This window comes from Salmo trutta, unplaced genomic scaffold (assembly GCF_901001165.1).
Source record: "Salmo trutta unplaced genomic scaffold, fSalTru1.1, whole genome shotgun sequence".
Classification (NCBI taxonomy): Eukaryota; Metazoa; Chordata; class Actinopteri; order Salmoniformes; family Salmonidae; genus Salmo; species Salmo trutta.
This window is the reverse complement of record NW_021822687.1, coordinates 391,896-412,953: the sequence shown is the minus strand read 5'-3', so window position 1 is coordinate 412,953 and position 21,058 is coordinate 391,896. Positions and strand designations below refer to the sequence as shown.

The 21,058-nt window shown below is 46.1% G+C and overlaps 2 protein-coding genes across 2 annotated transcripts in view; one reads left to right on the top strand and one right to left on the bottom strand.

Moving 5' to 3' along the window:
• Positions 1 to 13,385, bottom strand: part of LOC115183312 (very-long-chain enoyl-CoA reductase) — an 18,894-nt gene extending 5,509 nt beyond the window's left edge. Inside the window, exons 1-5 of the mRNA XM_029744641.1 lie at positions 13,286 to 13,385; positions 5,895 to 5,945; positions 2,544 to 2,595; positions 2,055 to 2,099; positions 499 to 602 (exon numbers count right to left, since the gene is read on the bottom strand). Coding sequence (XP_029600501.1) covers positions 499 to 602; positions 2,055 to 2,099; positions 2,544 to 2,595; positions 5,895 to 5,945; positions 13,286 to 13,300 — 267 coding nt within the window. The 5' untranslated portion in view covers positions 13,301 to 13,385. The remainder of the gene's footprint in view (positions 1 to 498; positions 603 to 2,054; positions 2,100 to 2,543; positions 2,596 to 5,894; positions 5,946 to 13,285) is intronic.
• A 773-nt stretch (positions 13,386 to 14,158) lies between these two features.
• Positions 14,159 to 19,387, top strand: LOC115183311 (dnaJ homolog subfamily B member 1). The gene is made up of 4 exons (XM_029744640.1): positions 14,159 to 14,693; positions 16,564 to 16,898; positions 17,024 to 17,293; positions 17,503 to 19,387. Exons 1-4 carry the CDS (start codon positions 14,474 to 14,476, stop codon positions 17,731 to 17,733), a joined length of 1,056 nt encoding a protein of 351 aa, XP_029600500.1. The 5' UTR covers positions 14,159 to 14,473; the 3' UTR covers positions 17,734 to 19,387.
• Positions 19,388 to 21,058: the final 1,671 nt, after the last annotated feature.

Below are 21,058 nucleotides of genomic sequence, written 5' to 3'. Positions count from 1 at the left end.
TAAACCCTGTCGTGTCAGAGCTACAGATCATTCATGAGCAGCGATGGACAAAGCCATTTTAAAAACTGTTGCTACCGTCATCATGAATAACTTACAAAACATAACTTTACTTTTCTCCCTCTCTCTAGTCTGGCCAGCTCTCCTTCTCCTCCTAGTGTCACACTGGTGTTTATGTGTTGTACTAACAGATGTCCAGCCAGCCAGCCAGCCAGCCAGCCAGCCAGCCAGGGAGGATACATTTATCGGTCTCTGTTTTCCACACCTGCTCCTGCCAAACCGACAGTCACCCCTCCCTCCCCCACGTCTCTCCTTCCCTCCCCCACGTCTCTCCCTCCCTCCCCCACGTTTCTCCCTCCCCCAGTTAATGTGACAGGGGCTTTAATAGTGACTCTCAACAAAAACACATTTTCACCAAGGTCAGGAGAAAACTAACAGACAAGTGAGTGAGTGAGCGCGCGCGTACGTGTGTGTGGTATGTGTGTGCCTGTGTGTACTCACGGTGACCCAGCTGATTTGAGCTCCCAGGTCTCGGAAGTAGAAGGTTGCCGTGGTTCCCACAGGAAGATGTTGCAGAACATCCTCATCCTTTAGAGACTTACCCTCTGATGGAGAGAGAGGAGAATTCTGATTAATAACAGCCCCACAAACAGGTTGCATGATCAATCCTTACCCTCTACCATCCTGCTACCATCACTACTATACTATAGATATCAACACTGTCCTCTACCAGCCTGCTACCAGCACTACTATACTATAGATATCAACACTGTCCTCTACCATCACTACTATACTATAGATATCAACACTGTCCTCTACCATCACTACTATACTATAGGTATCAACACTGTCCTCTACCATCACTACTATACTATAGATATCAACACTGTCCTCTACCATCACTACTATACTATAGATATCAACACTGTCCTCTACCATCACTACTATACTATAGATATCAACACTGTCCTCTACCATCACTACTATACTATAGATATCAACACTGTCCTCTACCATCACTACTATACTATAGATATCAACACTGTCCTCTACCATCACTACTATACTATAGATATCAACACTGTCCTCTACCAGCCTACTACCATCACTACTATAGATATCAACACTGTCCTCTACCAGCCTGCTACCATCACTACTATAGATATCAACACTGTCCTCTACCAGCCTGCTACCATCACTACTATACTATAGATATCAACACTGTCCTCTACCATCTCTACTATACTATAGATATCAACACTGTCCTCTACCAGCCTGCTACCATCACTACTATACTATAGATATCAACACTGTCCTCTACCAGCCTGCTACCATCACTACTATACTATAGATATCAACACTGTCCTCTACCAGCCTGCTACCATCACTACTATACTATAGGTATCAACACTGTCCTCTACCATCACTACTATACTATAGATATCAACACTGTCCTCTACCATCACTACAATACTATAGATATCAACACTGTCCTCTACCATCACTACTATACTATAGATATCAACACTGTCCTCTACCAGCCTGCTACCATCACTACTATACTATAGATATCAACACTGTCCTCTACCAGCACTACTATACTATAGATATCAACACTGTCCTCTACCATCACTACTATACTATAGGTATCAACACTGTCCTCTACCATCACTACTATACTATAGATATCAACACTGTCCTCTACCATCACTACTATACTATAGATATCAACACTGTCCTCTACCATCACTACTATACTATAGGTATCAACACTGTCCTCTACCATCACTACTATACTATAGATATCAACACTGTCCTCTACCATCACTACTATACTATAGGTATCAACACTGTCCTCTACCATCACTACTATACTATAGATATCAACACTGTCCTCTACCATCACTACTATACTATAGATATCAACACTGTCCTCTACCATCACTACTATACTATAGATATCAACACTGTCCTCTACCATCACTACTATACTATAGATATCAACACGGTCTTCATACAGACTGAACATCAGAAGACTGGTTTGGAGTTAGACTTACTTGGGTCTAGGCGGATGGACTGTCTGGCTGCGTACCATTGAGGATCTGAGACAGACGGACAAGGGAGACCAGACAGAGAAAGAAGACAGATACACGGACGGGGGGAGACCAGACAGAAAGAAGACAGATACAAGGACGGGAGGGAGACCAGACAGAGAAAGAAGACAGATACACAGACGGGAGGGAGACCAGACAGAGAAAGAAGACAGATACACGGACGGGAGGGAGACCAGACAGAAAGAAGACAGATACACGGACGGGAGGGAGACCAGACAGAGAAAGAAGACAGATACACAGACGGGGGGAGACCAGACAGAGAAAGAAGACAGATACACGGACGGGGGGAGACCAGACAGAGAAAGAAGACAGATACACAGACAAGGGGGGGTTAACTCTTTAGCTTTATTTAATTGAAATACTGTATATTGAAGTGAATGTAATTGTAGTAGCATGTGCTGCTGTGTAATGTCAATCTGAGGTCGTACTCACGGCTTTTGTGGAACATACACTTGATCTCCCCAATAGTGGCATTTGGCTCAACCTGCAAATCAAGAGAGATGAGTGGGACACACACACACACACCCCTCCTCTCATTGCCCTTTCATGTGATTACAAGTAAATTTAGCTCTAGCTCTGGCCACACCCCCTGGGTACTGGGTATCAAACAGCTGGTATTATCACCACACACACACACACACACAGCATAAATATAAACAGACACATACAGCGCCAACACACACACAGTCAAAGCCACACCGCAACAACAATCCCACAAAGACAAACTGACAAATGATGCACACACAAAACCATGGACACACACACACACTCTTAACAGCGACCACTCCCAGATTGAAGCCAAATCTGGAGGTTTAGGGGCTTGTGCTGAACCCTGTCCCCCCAGCCAGACTGCCTCATCCTGGGGGCTTAGCCCTCACATACCCCCCTAACTCCAGTCAGCAGGGACTGGATGGTTCTGCCCAGCCATGGGCCACTATTAAAATCGCCAGGCAGAGGAACAACGGACCAGAACTAACCTTTCCTAAATGATAGGTAAGTCATGGTTAGTCCTTACTGGCTAGTTGATAAGGACTAGGTGTGTGTACAAAGACTGTATTGAAGGTGGGTCACAACAGTCAAACTGAACGGTTCTGAACAGTGGACTCCCCACTAGGCTACTCCATTATTTTTGGCATCCTGACAACATTCACCAGACATTATTCTACTACTGTATTTGTCTGTGACATCACAGAGGTCTTCCCTCAGACATTCTATTCTCTTTATGACATCACCGAGTTCCTCTCCAGACTTTCTATTCTCTTTATGACATCACCGAGTTCCTCTCCAGACTTTCTATTCTCTTTATGACATCACAGGCCTTCCCCAGATATTCTACTCTCTCATGACATCACAGATATTATATTTATGGCATTGCAGGTCTCCCTAAGATATTCTAGTGTCTTCATGACATCACAGAGGTCTTTCCCAGAGATTCTACTCTTTATAAAATCACAAAAAAATATTCTCCAGACATGTAATCTTTATGACATCACAGAGGTAAGGTCTTCAAGAGATTATAGTCTACTTGTGACATCACAGGTCTCTCCCAGACATTCTAGTCTCTTTATGACTTCACCCCAGACATTCCAAATAATTTACTTGACAACATTAGATTAGAATAACTTTATTCAACTCCACCAATATAAAATTCCAATAACCAAATCAAATCCTCACTCCCACATCAAAGCCCTACTTCAGGAATCTCTATTTTCCAGGTGGTCGCAGTCTAAAGTGGGGGATGACGTGGCCATGGAAACTGTGTTAAGCTGAGAACAGGTCTCAGAGCAGTGGTAATCCTGCGAGGACGTGACCTGATACCTTGCAGCTCCTGTATGCCCTACTAATATCACACTAACACCATACAGAACCTAATACAGTGCTATTAAAACTATAACACCATGCTAAACCTAGCTAGGTGTTACACCTGTCATTTAACCATCAGTCTATAACACCATGATAAACCTAGCTAGGTGTTACACCTGTCATTTAACCTTCAGTCTATAACACCATGCTAATAGAGAGGAGTTTTAACCTCTAAGCCATAAGAATGATAGTTCACTACAGTCCTAGGTAGTACTGACCACTATGGGCCGTTCTGGCTCAGACAAGGCTTAAAACCTGATATGGATAGGGGGCAGTATTTTCACAGCCGGATGAAAAAAACGTACCCGATTTAAACTGGTTACTACTCTTGCCCAGAAACGAGAATATGCATATATTAGTAGATTTGGATAGAAAACACTCTGAAGTTTCTAAAACTGTTTGAATGGTGTCTGTGAGTATAACAGAACTGATATGGCAGGCAAAAACCTGAGAAAAGGTCAACCAGGAAGTGGAGGATCTGAGAATTGTAGTTCTTCTTTCTAGTCCCTTTCGAAACTACAGCATCTGTGCTGTTACGTTGCACTTTCTAAGGCTTCCATTGGCTGTCTAAAGCCTTCAGAAAGTGGTTTGAGCCTTCTCCTGTCACTGGGCAGAGTATAGGAGCTCAGTTACTGAGTGGTCTGCCTGGCAACAAAGGGATTGGATATGCGCGTTCCCGCGAGCACGCTATTTTTTCTTTTTCTCCTTGAATGAATACGCTATTGTCCGGTTGGAATATTATCGCAATTTTACGTTAAAAATACCATAAAAATTGATTTTAAACAGCGTTTGACATGCTTCTAAGTACGGTAATGGAACATTTAGACTTTTTGTGTCTCGAATTGCGCTCGCGCGTTACCTTTTGGATAGTGACCTGAACGCACAAACAAAACGGAGGTATTTGGACATAACTATGGATTATTTCGAACAAAAACAACATTTCTTGTGGAAGTAGCAGTCCTGGGAGTGTATTCTGACGAAGATCAGCAAAGGCAAGAGCATATTTCTAATACTAATTCTGAGTTTAGGTTGCCCCAAACTTGGCAGGTGTCTGAATAGCTCGCCGTGATGGCGAGCTATGTACTCAGAATATTGAAAAATGTGCTTTCTCCGTAAAGCTATTTCAAAATCTGACACAGCGGTTGCATAAAGGAGTTCTGTATCTATAATTCTTAAAATAATTATGTATTTTGTCAACGTTTATGATGAGTATTTTTGTAAATTCACCGGATGTTTTGGTGGGAATACATTTTCTGAATATCACACGCCAATGTAAAAAGCTGTTTTTGGATATAAATATGAACTTGATTGAACAAAACATACATGTATTGTGTAACATAATGTCCTAGGAGTGTCATCTGATGAAGATCAAAGGTTAGTGCTTCATTTAGCTGTGTTTTGGGTTTTATTGACATATATGCTTGCTTGGAAAATGGCTGTGTGGTTATGTTGGTCTATGTACTCTCCTGACATAATCTAATGTTTTGCTTTCGCTGTAAAGCCTTTTTGAAATCGGACAATGTGGTTGGATTAAGGAGAAGTGTATCTTTAAAATGGTGTAAAATAGTCATATGTTTGAGAAATTGAAATTATTGGATTTTTTTGGTTTTTGTATTTCGCGCCACGCTGTTCCATTGGATATTGGCTCAACAGGTAACTACTCAACAGGTAACTATTTCAGGTTGTACCTGGAGCTACACAGCACTATACTGACTGACTGGGCTCAGACAGAGACAGCACTTCTGACCTGAGTACAGTGGAGCGTCCTACATTAGACTAATAGTGCAACAGGTGCAGGCTAGATAGGACTATTTAACACAGACACACACACACACACACACAGAGAGATAGACGTACACACACAGATAGACGTGTCCCCCCACACACACACACACACCAGTATTTGTGAAGCCGTCTTACCTTGTCCAGGAAGCAGAGTTTGTCCTTGGTCTTGGCATCCAGAATCTCCACCTCAAAGAAAACCACAGCTTTCTTAGCCTTCTTAGCTTTGGGTCGTTTAACAGGGGGTGCTGGCACCCCTGGGACACTCCCCGGACCAGCCTTTTTGTGGGTAGCCCCCTCTAGTACTACGGTATCCATATCCACACTCCTCCACCACTAGCCTCTCTATTTAATCCCTTTGTCTGGAAAGACCTTTTTCTTAATTCCCTCAGTTTGAACGAAGAGAGGAGAGAGGGGCGCCTGGTTTCAGCTGTGGAAATAAATCTCTTTCTCTCCCCCTCGTTCGCTCCGTCGTTTTTCCTCCCACCCCTCCCTCTCTTCATCCTTTCTATCATTCGGTCACCCCCCCTTCTCATTCCTTCTTTCCTGGCACGCTGGCTGCTTTATTTAACCCCACCCCCACACAGCCCTGCTCCCCTGTGAAGTCATTTACAGCAGGGAGCAAAGTTTAAAGAACAGTAAGGAAAGTTGATGCATTCCTGTGTTGAGTTGATTTTGACCCCCCCACTATGATACCCGAGCACCCCCTCCCCCCCACTATGATACCCGAGCACCCCCCCCCCCACTATGATACCCGAGCACCCCCCCCCCCACTATGATACCCGAGCACCCCCCACTATGATACCCGAGCACCCCCTCCCCAGTCTAGAAGGAAGTATGTGTTGTCAGCCCCCCCCACTATGATACCCGAGCACCCCCTCCCCAGTCTAGAAGGAAGTATGTGTTGTCAGCCCCCCCCCCACTATGATACCCGAGCACCCCCTCCCCAGTCTAGAAGGAAGTATGTGTTGTCAGCCCCCCCCCACTATGATACCCGAGCACCCCCATCCCCAGTCTAGAAGGAAGTATGTGTTGTCAGCCCCCCCCCCCCACTATGATACCCGAGCACCCCCTCCCCAGTCTAGAAGGAAGTATGTGTTGTCAGTCCCCCCCACAGCTAAATAAAAATCTCTGTGTAAGCAACCTTCTCCCTACCTTCCCTCCCAACCTCCACACCTTCCCTATTCCCCCCCCCCCCCCCCCCCCACACACACAGTAGGGTGATAATACTCCAGAGACTCATGGCTTAGTTAGGAGAATTCCCCTCCGTTCAACCCCCCCCCCCCCCCCCCTCCAATAATGTCCGGAACCAACACCCTATACCCTTAACCCTTATGTTCCTAGATATGTCGGTCCAATATCAATTTACTATGTTAACAATCAGGCCAAGACCTCAAATGTATACCAAACAAAAACCATTGATTTCAAAGATAAACCATAGAACTCCATGCACAAGGACTACTTTTAAAAATGTCAGAACATTTTACAAAAACACCTTTACAGGAAGAACTGTGCAGATACAGTGTTTGGTAACAGAATATAACTGAGGGAGATTTTACTCTAGTTCTGTTACCAAACTTTGCATATGTACAGTTTTTCTAGCAAATACTTATTCTATTTTGTTGCCTTACAACCTGGAATTAAAATAGATTAAAAAAAAAAATTGAAACTTGAGCATGCATAACTATTCACTCCCCCAAAGTCAATACTTTGTAGAGCCACCTTTTGCAGCAATTACAGCTGCAAGTCTCTTGGGATATGTCTCTATAAGCTTGGCACATCTAGCCACTGTGATTTTTGCCCATTCTTCAAGGCAAAACTGCTCCAGCTCCTTCAAGTTGGATCAGTTCCGCTGGTGTACAGCAATCTTTAAGTCATACCACAGATTCTCAATTGGATTGAGGTCTGGGCTTTGACTAGGCCATTCCAAGGCATTTAAATGTTTCCCCTTAAACCACTCAAGTGTTGCTTTAGCAGTACACTTAGGGTCATTGTCCTGCTGGAAAGTGAACCTTCGTCCCAGTCTCAAATCTCTGGAAGACAAACAGGTTTTCCTCAAAAATGTCCTGTATTCAGCTCCATCCATCATTCCTTCAATTCTGACCAGTTTCCCCAGTCCCTGCTGATGGAAAAACATCCCCACAGCATGATGCTGCCACCAACATGCTTCACTGGTGTTCTCGGGGATGGTGTTCTCGGGGTGACGAGAGATGTTGGGTTTGTGCCAGACATAGCGTTTTCCTTGATGGCCAAAAAGCTCAATTTTAGTTTCATCCGACCAGAGTACCTTCTTCCATATGTTTGGGGAGTCTCCCACACGCCTTTTGGGGAACGCCAAATGTGTTTGCTTAATTTTTTCTGGCCACTTCCATAAAGCCCAGCTCTGTGGAGTGTACGGCTTAAAGTGGTCCTATGGACAGATACTCCAATCTCCGCTGTGGAGCTTTGCAGCTCCTTCAGGGTTATCTTTGGTCTCTTTGTTGCCTCTCTGGTTAATGCCCTCCTTGCCTGGTCCATGAGTTTTGGTGGGTGGCCCTCTCTTGGCAGGTTTGTTGTGGTGCCATATTCTTTCAATTTTTTAATAATGGATTTAAATGGTGCTCCGTGGGATGTTCAAAGTTTTGGATATTTTTTTTTATAACCCAACCCTGATCTGTACTTCTAAACAACTTTGTCCCTGACCTGTTTGGAGAGCTCCTCGGTCTTCATGGTGCCACCCCTTACTTACTGGTGTTGCAGACTCTGGGTCCTTTCAGAAGATATATAAGATAGATACACATACTGTGATCATGTGACACTTAGATTGAACACAGGTGGACTTTATTTAATTAATTATGTGACTTCTGAAGGTAATTAGTTGCACCAGATCTTATTTAGGGGCTTCAAAGCAAAGGGGGGTGAATACATATGCAGCACCACTTTCCCATTTTTTTCAAACAAGTTATTTTTTAAATTTCACTTCACCAATTTGGAATATTTTGTGTATGTCCATTACATGAAATCCAAATAAAAATCTATTTAAATTACAGGTTGTAATGCAACAAAATAGGAAAAACGCCAAGGGGGGTGAATACTTTTGCAAGGCACTGTAGAGTTGTATGGTTTTCTGCACTGTGAAATCAATGGTTTTTTATTTGATATACATTGTAAAGTGAAAACTCTGAGTCTACGCAATCCCATTACTGTAGAACTGCCCATAAAATGATGCTTTGTAGTACACACACACACACACACACACACCCAGCAAGCCAGGCATGGCTAGGATTTCTCTAGCTATTTAAACCCCCCCCCCCCATTCCATCCCCTGTCTATATAAAGACCCCCCCTGGGATACCAGCCTTTCCTTGTGCTTGGGGTCTAAAGTAGTACTGGATAGACAACTGTCATTGCTGGGGTAGTGTTAGGGTAGGGCTGGGGTAGTGTTAGGGTAGTGCTGTGTTAGGGTAGGGCAGTGTTAGGGTTGGGCTGGGGTAGTGTTAGGGTTGGGCTGGGGTAGTGTTATGGTAGGGCTGGGGTAGTGTTATGGTAGGGCTGGGGTAGTGTTAGGGTAGGGCAGTGTTAGGGTAGAGCTGGGGTAGTGTTAGGGTAGGGCTGGGGTAGTGTTAGGGTAGGGAAGTGTTAGGGTAGGGCTGGGGCAGTGTTAGGGTAGGGAGGTGTTAGGGTAGGGCTGGGGTAGTGTTAGGGTAGGGCTGGGGCAGGTTAGGGTAGGGCAGTGTTAGGGTAGGGCTGCGGTAGGGTTAGGGTAGGGCTGGGGTAGTGTTATGGTAGGGCTGGGGTAGGGTACGGCAGTGTTAGGGCTGGGGTAGTGTTATGGTAGGGCTGGGGTAGGGTAGGGCAGTGTTAGGGCTGGGGTAGTGTTATGGTAGGGCTGGGGTCGTTTTAGGGTAGGGAGAGTGTTAGGGTAGGGCGAGCGTTAGGGTAGGGCTGGAGTAGTGTTAGGGTAGGGTTGGGGTAGGGTACGGCAGTGTTAGGGCTGGGGTAGTGTTATGGTAGGGTTGGGGTAGGGTACGGCAGTGTTAGGGCTGGGGTAGTGTTATGGTAGGGTAGGGCAGTGTTAGGGCTGGGGTAGTGTTATGGTAGGGAGAGTGTTAGGGTAGGGGTAGTGTTAGGGTAGGGCAGTGTTAGGGTAGGGCTGGAGTAGTGTTAGGGTAGGGCTGGGGCAGTGTTAGGGTAGGGAAGTGTTAGGGTAGGGCTGGGGTAGTGTTAGGGTAGGGCAGTGTTGGAGTAGGGCAGTGTTGGAGTAGGGCAGTGTTGGAGTAGGGATGGGGTAGTGTAGGGGTAGGTTAGCGTTAGGGATGGGGTAGTGTAGTGTTAGGGTAGGGTAGTGTTAGGGATGGGGTAGTGTTAGGGTAGGGTTAGGGTAGGGAAGTGTTAGGATAGGGCAGTGTTAGGGTAGGGATGGGGTAGGGTTAGGGTAGGGTAGCGTTAGGGTAGGTAGAGTTAGGGCAGGGTTGTGTTAAGGTAGCGTTAGGGTAGGGTGGTGTTAGGGTAGGGCTGGGGTAGTGTTAGGGTAGGGCTGGGGTAGTGTTAGGGTAGGGCTGGGGTAGTGTTATGGTAGGGCAGTGTTAGGGTGGGGTAGTGTTAGGGTGGGGTAGTGTTAGGGTACGGATGGGGTAGTGTTAGGGTAGGGTAGTGTTAGGGTAGGGATGGGGTAGGGTGGTGTCAGGGTAGGGCAGTGTTAGGGTAGGGTAGTGTTAGGGTAGGGTAGTGTTAGGGTACGGATGGGGTAGTGTTAGGGTAGGGTAGTGTTAGGGTACGGATGGGGTAGTGTTAGGGTAGGGTAGTGTTAGGGTAGGGATGGGGTAGTGTTAGGGTAGGGTAGTGTTAGGGTAGGGTAGTGTTAGGGTAGGGTAGTGTTAGGGTAGGGTAGTGTTAGGGTAGGGTAGTGTTAGGGTAGGGTAGTGTTAGGGTAGGGTAGTGTTAGGGTACGGATGGGGTAGTGTTAGGGTAGGGCAGTGTTAGGGTAGGGTAGTGTTAGGGTACGGATGGGGTAGTGTTAGGGTAGGGTAGTGTTAGGGTAGGGTAGTGTTAGGGTACGGATGGGGTAGTGTTAGGGTAGGGTAGTGTTAGGGTAGGGATGGGGTAAAACGTGGAGCTCTAGAGTAGGACAGCATTGGAACTAGCTAAATTCAAGACTCAGGTAGTAGTGCAAGTTGGAGTAGTGCTGTGCTGCCATGATTGAGTGTGGGAAAGAGAGGGATTCGTAGAACACTCCAGCTCATTATAGTGCACTAATAGGTTCTCTCTCTACAGGTTGACAGATGGTGTGTCTCCAGTCTACTGGCTCCTGGCATCTCCACACCTGCCTTCTCACTTACACACAGGTCAGTGTTAATGATTGATATTATTTACTGGTTGTTTAAGTACAGAAATGCACTGTGAGCTTAGCACAACGTTCTCTATGGACAGACCTGATGCTGATGTAGTGGACTAGCAACTGATCTACAGTCAGGTATATTCTACCACCCGAATGGTTAATATTAGCATTGTGCGTATGGTAATCTGATCCTAGATCTGTGGTATGGTGGAATGAGTGTCCATCTTCTCCAATGTGTTGTTGTTGTCAGTGCAGCGAGGCAGCAGGTGTCATGCCTGGGTCTATGTTTACTATTACAGTGCTTTGGCTCCACCTTGTGGATATGTGTTATAACTACATCAGCAGTGATTTTTGTGTTGTGATAAATGTATTCATTGGAGATCATTTGGATTCAAGATGGATGCAGACAGTAATCTTGTTGATTGTTAGCAATCGTTCCCTGATGGCCAATGATGCATTGATACAGGCCCAACATTTATTCTATAGTCAAATGCACATCTTACCAGTGCAATAACATGTTTATATTGGGCTTACTGGGCTCACAGTTGAGTACTGCAGACTAATCTAGATATTACTGTAGCCTGCTTGTATGTTAGCTAACTACGGCCTCCAAGAGTTCTGGACCTTTCTGGCAGAACACTAGGTTACATTGTAGCAGGCTAGCGGGTTCCAGCTCCTCTCAAGCTGTTCTGTCCCCTCATTTACTACATGAGAAAGAGAGAAAGTTGTTGGAATGAGAACCTCCCAGTGCATATAGGTATCAGACAGACCTGGGTTAAACTACTATTTGAAATGATTTTGAAATACATGATTTGCTTGATTGAGCTTGCCTGGCTTTAACAGACCAATGGAATAGTCCAATAGCTGCAACAGATACCCATCTACAACTCTAGACAGGCTAGAGAGCAAACTCTCAAAGTATTGGAACGAGTTCAAATATTATTTGAACCCAGGCCTGGTATGAGAGGAGGAGACATGGGGGGGGGGGGGGCGGGAACCCACTGGTCGGGGCACTTCTCACTCTACACAACTCCCCAAACTGGCTCCTTCACATCCTGTCGATTGGGTTCGGTTGGCACACCTGCTGTAGTGTCAGTCCTGGTAGCCATGACAACACCTGCTGTAGCTAGCTAGCCTGCAGTCTAGAAAGCGGTTTTAAAATCTGACTGTAGGAGGATTAACTCCCCTCTAGACACTGATCTAAGATCAGTTCGTATGTGATTACCCCCAAATGGCTACGGTTAGGTTTAGTGGGGGGTTAATCTGGTCCTAGAGCTGTGTGTATTGGGTCTGAGAGAGCCACAAGGACAGCTCATGTAGAGGTACATGTCTATGGGTCTGACTGCCTATACAGCCATGAGAGTGAAGGTGGTCATGTGTTTCAGAGGACATGGCGACTACCATTATTGCCTGTTTGCTATGCATTTAACATAAAGTCGCCTGTGGGCTTTGATATGATTAAATATACCTCCTTGCATGCAGCCTTTCTTACTTACTATATAACTTTGTCTCGTATTTGTGATTGAAAACCCTAAGTTGACGAGACTATGTGCAATAGGAGTTTAGATTTAAGCTAGGCCTAGTTGTGTCATCACTTAACTCTCCTACACGCAGATCAACAATGTCAGTCAGTCTGATCTGAGACGCAGTGGCCTCGATGTCCATGCAGTAAAGTAGTGTAACGGTCAACATTTCTACCCAAGAGGCTACATTATTTTACGACACAACAGCCCTCACAAGGTTAGATTTGTTGCGCACTTGACTGTTCACCTGCAATGATAGTCTAGCTGCCCTGCAATGAAGCAACAATCCCGAGATAAGAAGTCTGCAGCGTTCCAATCCACCAGGTGGCGCAGCCTAGTTTACGCATTGTGAGAAAAGAACGACTGGTAAATCAACTAGTAACCTATCGGTTTGGTTGGTTGTAATGCTGTTTATTGTGAAAGTAGAAGTGATAGGCTACGTCCATGATATGTGAATTTCAGGCTAGTAGACTTCAACTTCGACCCGAGAGAGTCCACAAGCACACCACACGAGCTGGAGACTGACATCCCGGGTGAGCTCGTCTCTGTTCTCCAGCGTGTCCTAACCATCCTACATCTGACCGTTGGGAAACGAACGGACAATCTTACAACACCGGTATGAAACAGTTAGAAATCTAATGTACAGAATCCCGATTAAAGGTTTAGGGTTACAGCGGATACTGTCTTACCTCGTAATGCTTCATCTTGGCAGTTTGTGTCCGCTCTCATCCAAGGTGAGCGACGGGTCGTGTCTTCCAATCAGAGCAAGAGGAAGCAGTGATGGCTTTGAGGTCCCCAATTGGTCCAATGGTTGGGAAGTCCAATGGTTACCTCTTTAATATCACGTCCAATCAATATGTCGGAAAGCTAAGTAGATATGCCTTACTTCCCGTACTGTAGCCAATGGGGGAGTAGATTCCCACAATGGAGTGATCCGTTTGGACAAATGGAGATGCGGGGTAAATTGTATTAGCGGGTGATTATTTTTAGTAAATCTTATGTTATCAACACCAGGGCCAGCTATACTGACTTTACAGATCAGCAATTTTAGTTCGTCGATTACTGACTGTTATATTGGGCATAATGTGCCAGCGGTGGTTTTCAAAAGCAGCAAGGCTGTTTGCCAAGGATAGACCTAGACCTGTTTGTGGGTATTTGACCAAGAGGCTAGTAAAGTTGAAATAACGTCATTATTTACATTGAGAAAGGACGGGGCTCAACCTAACCCATAGGACCTATAAACCTGAAGCATAGCGAGGACTAAACCTATAGTTCCAACAAAAGCGACAGACAAACCACATTATGAGGGAATCCGTTTTGTTCAGGGGATCCATAAAGCTTTTCCGACAGACACATTGTGATACCTTTTGTTCACTAACACGATTCTTAGTACCTTTGATACATCCAGTGAGTCAACACTGGATCTGCCACCCCCCACACACACACACACACACACACACACACACACACACACACACAAGGTGAGATTTCTTCAAGGAAGACGTGGATGAGTTGCGGCTAGACTACAGAGGCGTGTCCTGTCGGACTTTGAAACTCAGTGACGCTCCACGAGGCGTGATCGGTCCCAGGAGCTGAGCTGCGTTCAGACTCTTCCTGATTCTCCTAGAAAATTCTCGAACTTTCTGCGCGGGTATAAACTAGAATGGGTCCCAAGCGGAGTGTCGAGTTGAGCTGACAGAGCGGTAGCGTTCTTCAACAGTATGTGTGCAGGTCAGGTTTTCAGACGTTTATTTACCATTCCATAGATAGACTGCAAGCGGCCCAGCGCATTTAAACAGAACTACCCGTCTACCTTGTGTGCATTTGATTGACAGTCAGCACGGGCTCAAGCAAGGGAACTTTACACCTACAGCTAAATGGTCAAAATGGGTAAAGACTACTATAATGTCCTGGGCATACAGAAAGGAGCGACGGAGGACGAGATCAAGAAGGCTTATCGTAAGCAGGCTCTGCGTTACCACCCGGATAAAAACAAGTCTCCCAAAGCAGAGGACAAGTTTAAAGAAATAGCTGAAGCTTATGACGTTCTGAGCGACCCAAAGAAAAAGGACATTTACGACCGATTCGGCGAAGAAGGTACGTGTTCTATTTACCAGACGCAACATGTTATTATTAAAAGTGATGAATAAACACACTTTGTTTTCCAAAGTGCTTTAGTTAGGTAGGCCTATCGGAAACGATTATAAAGATGTAAAGCTGAATCATTGTCGCTGGATATTTTGATGAGTATTAAGGCGAAAAGGCATTTCAAGATCTCGCTCCGGAACTGCCTCTTTCCTCTGATAATCTACTCTTCTTCAGTGGCGCTTAAATCGTTAGTTTCTAGTGTTCTAACGCTTTGGGCCACAGAAGTTCCTAAAACAAACGCTATATGCTTATAACAAACCAAGCACTGCCTCATAAGCCTACCCTCCTTGGCCTGTGTGAGTGATAGTTTAAAAGCCTACCTTTCTTAGCCTATGTGAGTTATATTTTATAACTAGAAAGGGCAAGACACAGCAGGCTTGTTGCATCTATCAGTTTTTTTCCATTCTTATGATTGTGCTGCAAGGGATTCGCGAGTTCCAACAAGAGTCCCTTGCAGCACAGTCATAAGAATGGGAGGAAAAAACGGATAGATACAATAACAATGCTGATTGGCTGCACGCCGAGGGAGAGGTGCGCGCCCACTGCTGGAAGGTTCTGGCGCTGACGTCACAGCGCGGCGGAGAGTTTGACTTTGACAGGCGAGCCTGTCAGCAAGCTTCTCAAACGACAGATTGTGTGGTTGTGTATTTCTGGTACCTACAGTAGACCGAGATTACAACGGTGCTGCAGCGTTCTTATCGGTTGTCTTTAAGGACCAGGCTAGATAACTCAACGGTCAAGCTGCATTATTCTGTGTGTAGCAACAGACACTGCAGACCACAGGAGGTTGGTGGCACCTTAATTGGGGAGGATGGGCTCGTCGTAATGACTGGAGCTGAACTAGTGGAATGGTATCAAATACATCAGACACATGGTTTCCAGGTGTCTGATGCCGTTCCATTTGCTCTGTTCTGGCCATTATTATGAGCCGTCCTCCCCTCACCAGCCTCCTGTTCTGTAGACCAGTACAACCTTTATTCCCTCTCTTCTAGCCCTGCACACAGAGCCGTCCTCCCCTCAGCAGCCTCCCTTCTAGCCCTACACACAGAGCTGTCCTCCCCTCAGCAGCCTCCCTTCTAGCCCTACACACAGAGCCGTCCTCCCCTCAGCAGCCTCCCTTCTAGCCCTACACACAGAGCCGTCCTCCCCTCAGCAGCCTCCCTTCTAGCCCTACACTTAGAGCCGTCCTCCCCTCAGCAGCCTCCCTTCTAGCCCTACACACAGAGCCGTCCTCCCCTCAGCAGCCTCCCTTCTAGCCCTACACACAGAGCCGTCCTCCCCTCAGCAGCCTCCCTTCTAGCCCTACACACAGAGCCGTCCTCCCCTCAGCAGCCTCCCTTCTAGCCCTACACACAGAGCTGTCCTCCCCTCAACAGCTTCCCTTCTAGCCGTACACACAGAGCCGTCCTGCCGTCAGCAGCCTCCCTTCTAGCCCTACACACAGAGCCGTCCTGCCTTCAGCAGCCTCCCTTCTAGCCCTACACACAGAGCCGTCCTCCCCTCAGCAGCCTCCCTTCTAGCCCTACACACAGAGCCGTCCTCCCCTCAGCAGCCTCCCTTCTAGCCCTACACACAGAGCCGTCCTGCCTTCAGCAGCCTCCCTTCTAGCCCTACACACAGAGCCGTCCTCCCCTCAGCAGCCTCCCTTCTAGCCCTACACACAGACACATTGTTTCCACACCCATGGGTGCCACTGCACATAGGAAATGTTTACACAACTTCTATTGAAAGAAGACTGGACCAGAGCCACAAATCTTTAACTCTCTCTCTCTTTCTCTCTCTCCCGCTCTCTCTCCCCCTCTCTCCCCTCCCTCTCCAGGGTTGAAGGGAGGAGGCCCTTCAGGAGGAGGCGGTGTTCCCGGGGGCCCTAGTTTCAGCTACTCCTTCCAAGGCGACCCCCACGCCATCTTCGCCGAGTTCTTCGGAGGCCGGAGCCCCTTCGACCAGTTCTTCCCCCGAAACGGCGGGGGCCCAGATGGGGACAACATGGACACTGACGATCCCTTCGCCCGTTTCGGGATGGGGGGCGGCGGCATGGGGGGGTTCCCCCGTTCCTTCAGCACAGGGATGGGGGGAGGGGCGATGGGGGGCCAGATGGTTGAGAAGCACCAGGACCCACCCGTGCTCCACGACCTCAGGGTGACCTTAGAGGAGGTTGGTTGACTTATTTTAGTTGACAATTCAAAGTATCCATGTACACACAGCACATCATACAATTTAAAAAGTTGTCTAGGTTAATAAAGTCGATGCCTCATTCCCATTGTGGTGTTTTTTTAAAGGTGTTCTCAGGCTGCACTAAGAGAATGAAGATATCCCACAAGCGGCTGAACGCAGACAGACGCACCACCCGGACGGAGGACAAGATCCTGGTGGTGGAGATAAAGAAGGGATGGAAGGAGGGGACGAAGGTCACCTTCCCTAAAGAGGGGGACGAGACGCCGACTAACATCCCGGCAGACGTGGTGTTCGTGGTCAAGGATAAGCCACACCCGCTGTTCCGGCGAGACGGCTCTGACATCGTTTACCCCGCCAAGGTCTCCCTCAGAGAGGTAAGGCAGAATGATCTGAACTTTAACTAAACTAAATATACTCTGTTTTTCTATGTTGCTCTCCAAGTGCTTGCTAAAACAAATTGATAGTACTTAGAATGATAATAATTATTGAACGTACAGACAACTGTATGTAGACTAGAGTGATGAAGCGTAACCTCTCTCTCTCTCTCTCTCTCTCTCTCTCTCTCTCTCTCTCTCTCCTTCAGGCGCTGTGCGGCTGCACGGTCATCGCCCCCACGTTGGACGGCAGGACAGTAACCGTGACGACAGGGGATGTGGTGCGTCCGGGGATGAAACGACGCATCACGGGGGAGGGGCTTCCTCTGCCCAAGCGGCCCGATCGCCGCGGTGACCTGCTGGTGGAGTACGAGGTGGTGTTTCCGGAGAGACTGAGTCAGGGTGCCAAGGAGACCGTCGCACAGGTTCTTCCACCCTAGTCCTGATAGCTATAAACTATGAACTTCTTAAGGACAAAACGGACGGCGCCGACGAACAGTGAAAAGCAACAGGTGGCTGTCCTCCCTATCGCCTCTGACCAAAGAACATCTGCCGCCGCCCTTTTCTGTTCATTTTCAGACGATTCTGCGTGTTGAATCGCCATCGTTCGTCGACACCCATCAGGTGACCTACTGCGCACGGCCAACTTTCGTTACGGTGTCTCTTGTCCTTTAGTTGAGGAAACTGCCACTTTGGACCTCGTGAGTCCACGTCAGAATCACTAGTGAACTGAGGGAAAACCTGCAACCCGTATTCAAAAAGCATCTTAGAGTAGGCGTGCTGATCTAGGATCAGTGTAGCCTTTTAGATAATCATAGATGTGACTACATGGACAGGGGGCACCTGATCCCAGATCAGCACTCCTGCACTGTAGAATCAGAGGCCATCAAATACATGTTGTTTAGCTTCCTTTAGTATGAGCCTCTTTTTAGCTCTGCAAACCTCTCCTCTGGGACCCCCAGACATTTAACACAACTTTGTTGTAGCCCTGAACTAGCTCACCTGATTCACCTGGTCAAGGGCTTGATGATTGGTTGATATGAGAGAGATATTAGGGTGAGAATGAATGGATTCTATTTGACTCTTGAATAGATGAAATCCATTTGTCTGTGGGTCCCCCAGGAGAGGTTTGAAAACTCCTGTTTTGGGGGATTAGATTGTATCTCTTGGTGGCATTTCTTTACAGATGGCATCTCTTCACGTACCTATTCTAGGGGTTTAGGTATCATGGGTGGGTTTCATGGTTTTGGATTCTGATCAAATCAATAGAAAGTATTGCCACTGATCAATACCCATAGTCTGATAATACCCATAGTCATTGGTTTAGAACAGAAACAATGCTGTTTGAATGCAGAGAAATATATCTATAGAACGGACCTTCCCATTCAAGTCAATGCTGAATCTATTTCTATGCTTGAATGGTCTTTACTTTTCCAGGATGCCTACAATAACAGGGTGGAGGGAAGTATGAGTGAGAGGTGTGTGTTTCAGTTTGTGTGTATGAGTTAGCTAACTAGGTGAACGCTTTGTACAGAAATGGTTGGAATGTATGACTTGCTGTAGGATCTGGGCTTTGTATGGTGCAACTGTTAGATTGTGTACTATCATGAGATGGGATGTTAGCACAGTAACCATGGGAGATATAGGCTTTCATGTTATACCCAGAGCATTCCTCTTTACTCAATAGTATACACAACATGTATTGTTGCTACCTGTTGTTGATGCAGCAAGTGAGAACTGTCTAAAAACTGACATAAAGCTATGTTTATTGAGCAAAGAATATCAACTTTTGTTTTGAAATGATCTATCCATTTAAAGGAAAGATCCCTCACCTCAATATAGAGGCCATTTATTTCTCCTTCACAACAGGAAGTAGTTTTATATTTAAATCATGTAGTTTATATTTAAGGAATACCTTTAAGAAAACGTTAACCCTTGACAGAATCTTCTAAAACTGCAACCAGACTTAGAATTTCTTAGTTTACTATACATTTGCCATGTATGTATTATATTTCTGGACAGTTTTCTATACACAGAATGTATTTTCTACGTGAATAACTTTCATAGGTAAATAAAGTGTGTTTACTAGATAAACGGATCCTTGTTTGTCTTTCTAGAAAGATGTCATGAACGTGTTATAACAGTGTGATCCGGTATGAAGACTCTCGGCTTGAGACGCGCTGGGGCGTCTTCGCAGCTTGTCTATGTATGCTGATGACTCAACATGATACACGTCAGCTACCACAGCAAGTGAAATCAAGTTGAGGAGACTAAACTACTTGGAGTAACCCTGTATTGTAAACTGTCATGGTCAAAACATATTGTTATGTCCTGTCGTGTGGTCAGGTGCCACAAAGAAAGTCTTAGGAAAATTACAATTGTCCCAGAATAGGGCAGCACGGCTGGCTCTTAAATGTACACAGAGGGCTAACATTGATGACATGCATGTCAATCTCTCCTGGCTCAAAGTGGAGGAGAGATTGACTTCATCAATACTTGTATTTGTGAAAAGTTTTGACATGTTGAATGCAGCGAGCTGTCTGTTTAAACTACTAGCACACAGCCAGACACCCATACATACCCCACAAGACATGCCACCAGAGGTCTCTTCACAGTCTCCAAGTCCAGAACAGGCTATGGGAGGCACACAGTACTACATAGAGCTACATAGAGCCAATAAACCCCAGGAAGAATAGCTGCTGCCTTGGCAGGAACTAATGAGGATCCATAATAACCCCAGGAAGAGTAGCTGCTGCCTTGGCAGGAACTAATGAGGATCCATAATAACCCCAGGAAGAGTAGCTGCTGCCTTGGCAGGAACTAATGAGGATCCATAATAACCCCAGGAAGAGTAGCTGCTGCCTTGGCAGGAACTAATGGGGATCCATAATAAACCCCAGGAAGAGTAGCTGCTGCCTTGGCAGGAACTAATGGAGATCCATAATAAACCCCAGGAAGAGTAGCTGCTGCCTTGGCAGGAACTAATGAGGATCCATAATAAACACTAATAGAAATACATGTTGTTTAACTCTGTGCTGGTGGTTGTTGTGGCAACCCTGAAGGAGGAAATGGAGAAGAGGTCTCACTTTTACTTGCTGTCCTACAACAGGTGAGACTGGTGAGGAGGGTGGCGATGATGATGAGGATGGTGATGGTGATACAGATTATGATATTCTGTCTACTTAACTAAAAAAGTGACAGCTGATCTTTGCTATAATGTCTAATCAAAAGATCAGCTGTGACTATTAAGCCACTAGGAGGCAGTATTCAGCACGGAAAAAGCATTGCCGCCCCCCAAAAGGCAGGCTTTCATCCCAAATGGCATCCTAGTCCCTATATAGTGCACTACTTTAGACCTGAGCCCTATTCCCTATATAGTGCACTGCTTTAGACTAAAACCCTATTCCCTATATAGTGCACTACTTTAGACCTGGGCCCATACAGTGTGTAAGGAATAGGACACCATTTAAGGCAAAGCCTCTGCTAATGACCGTCAGACCCGTGATGCTCAGCAGACTGGGTCATGTCAACCAAACTGATAAAAACACTGTTTACCTCAGCTCACGAATATCATCCAACAACGAACACATACACTGGCTTCCTTTCTAAATTAGCTCATGACCGTGTGTGTGTGTGTGTGTGTGTGTGTGTGTGTGTGTTGTGGTGGCTAATTTCCGCATTACCAAATGAGGATTTACAAACACACCAGTCCGAGTTAAAACTACATCTTTAATACTTAAGATACTTTTGCAAAAGTACTTGACC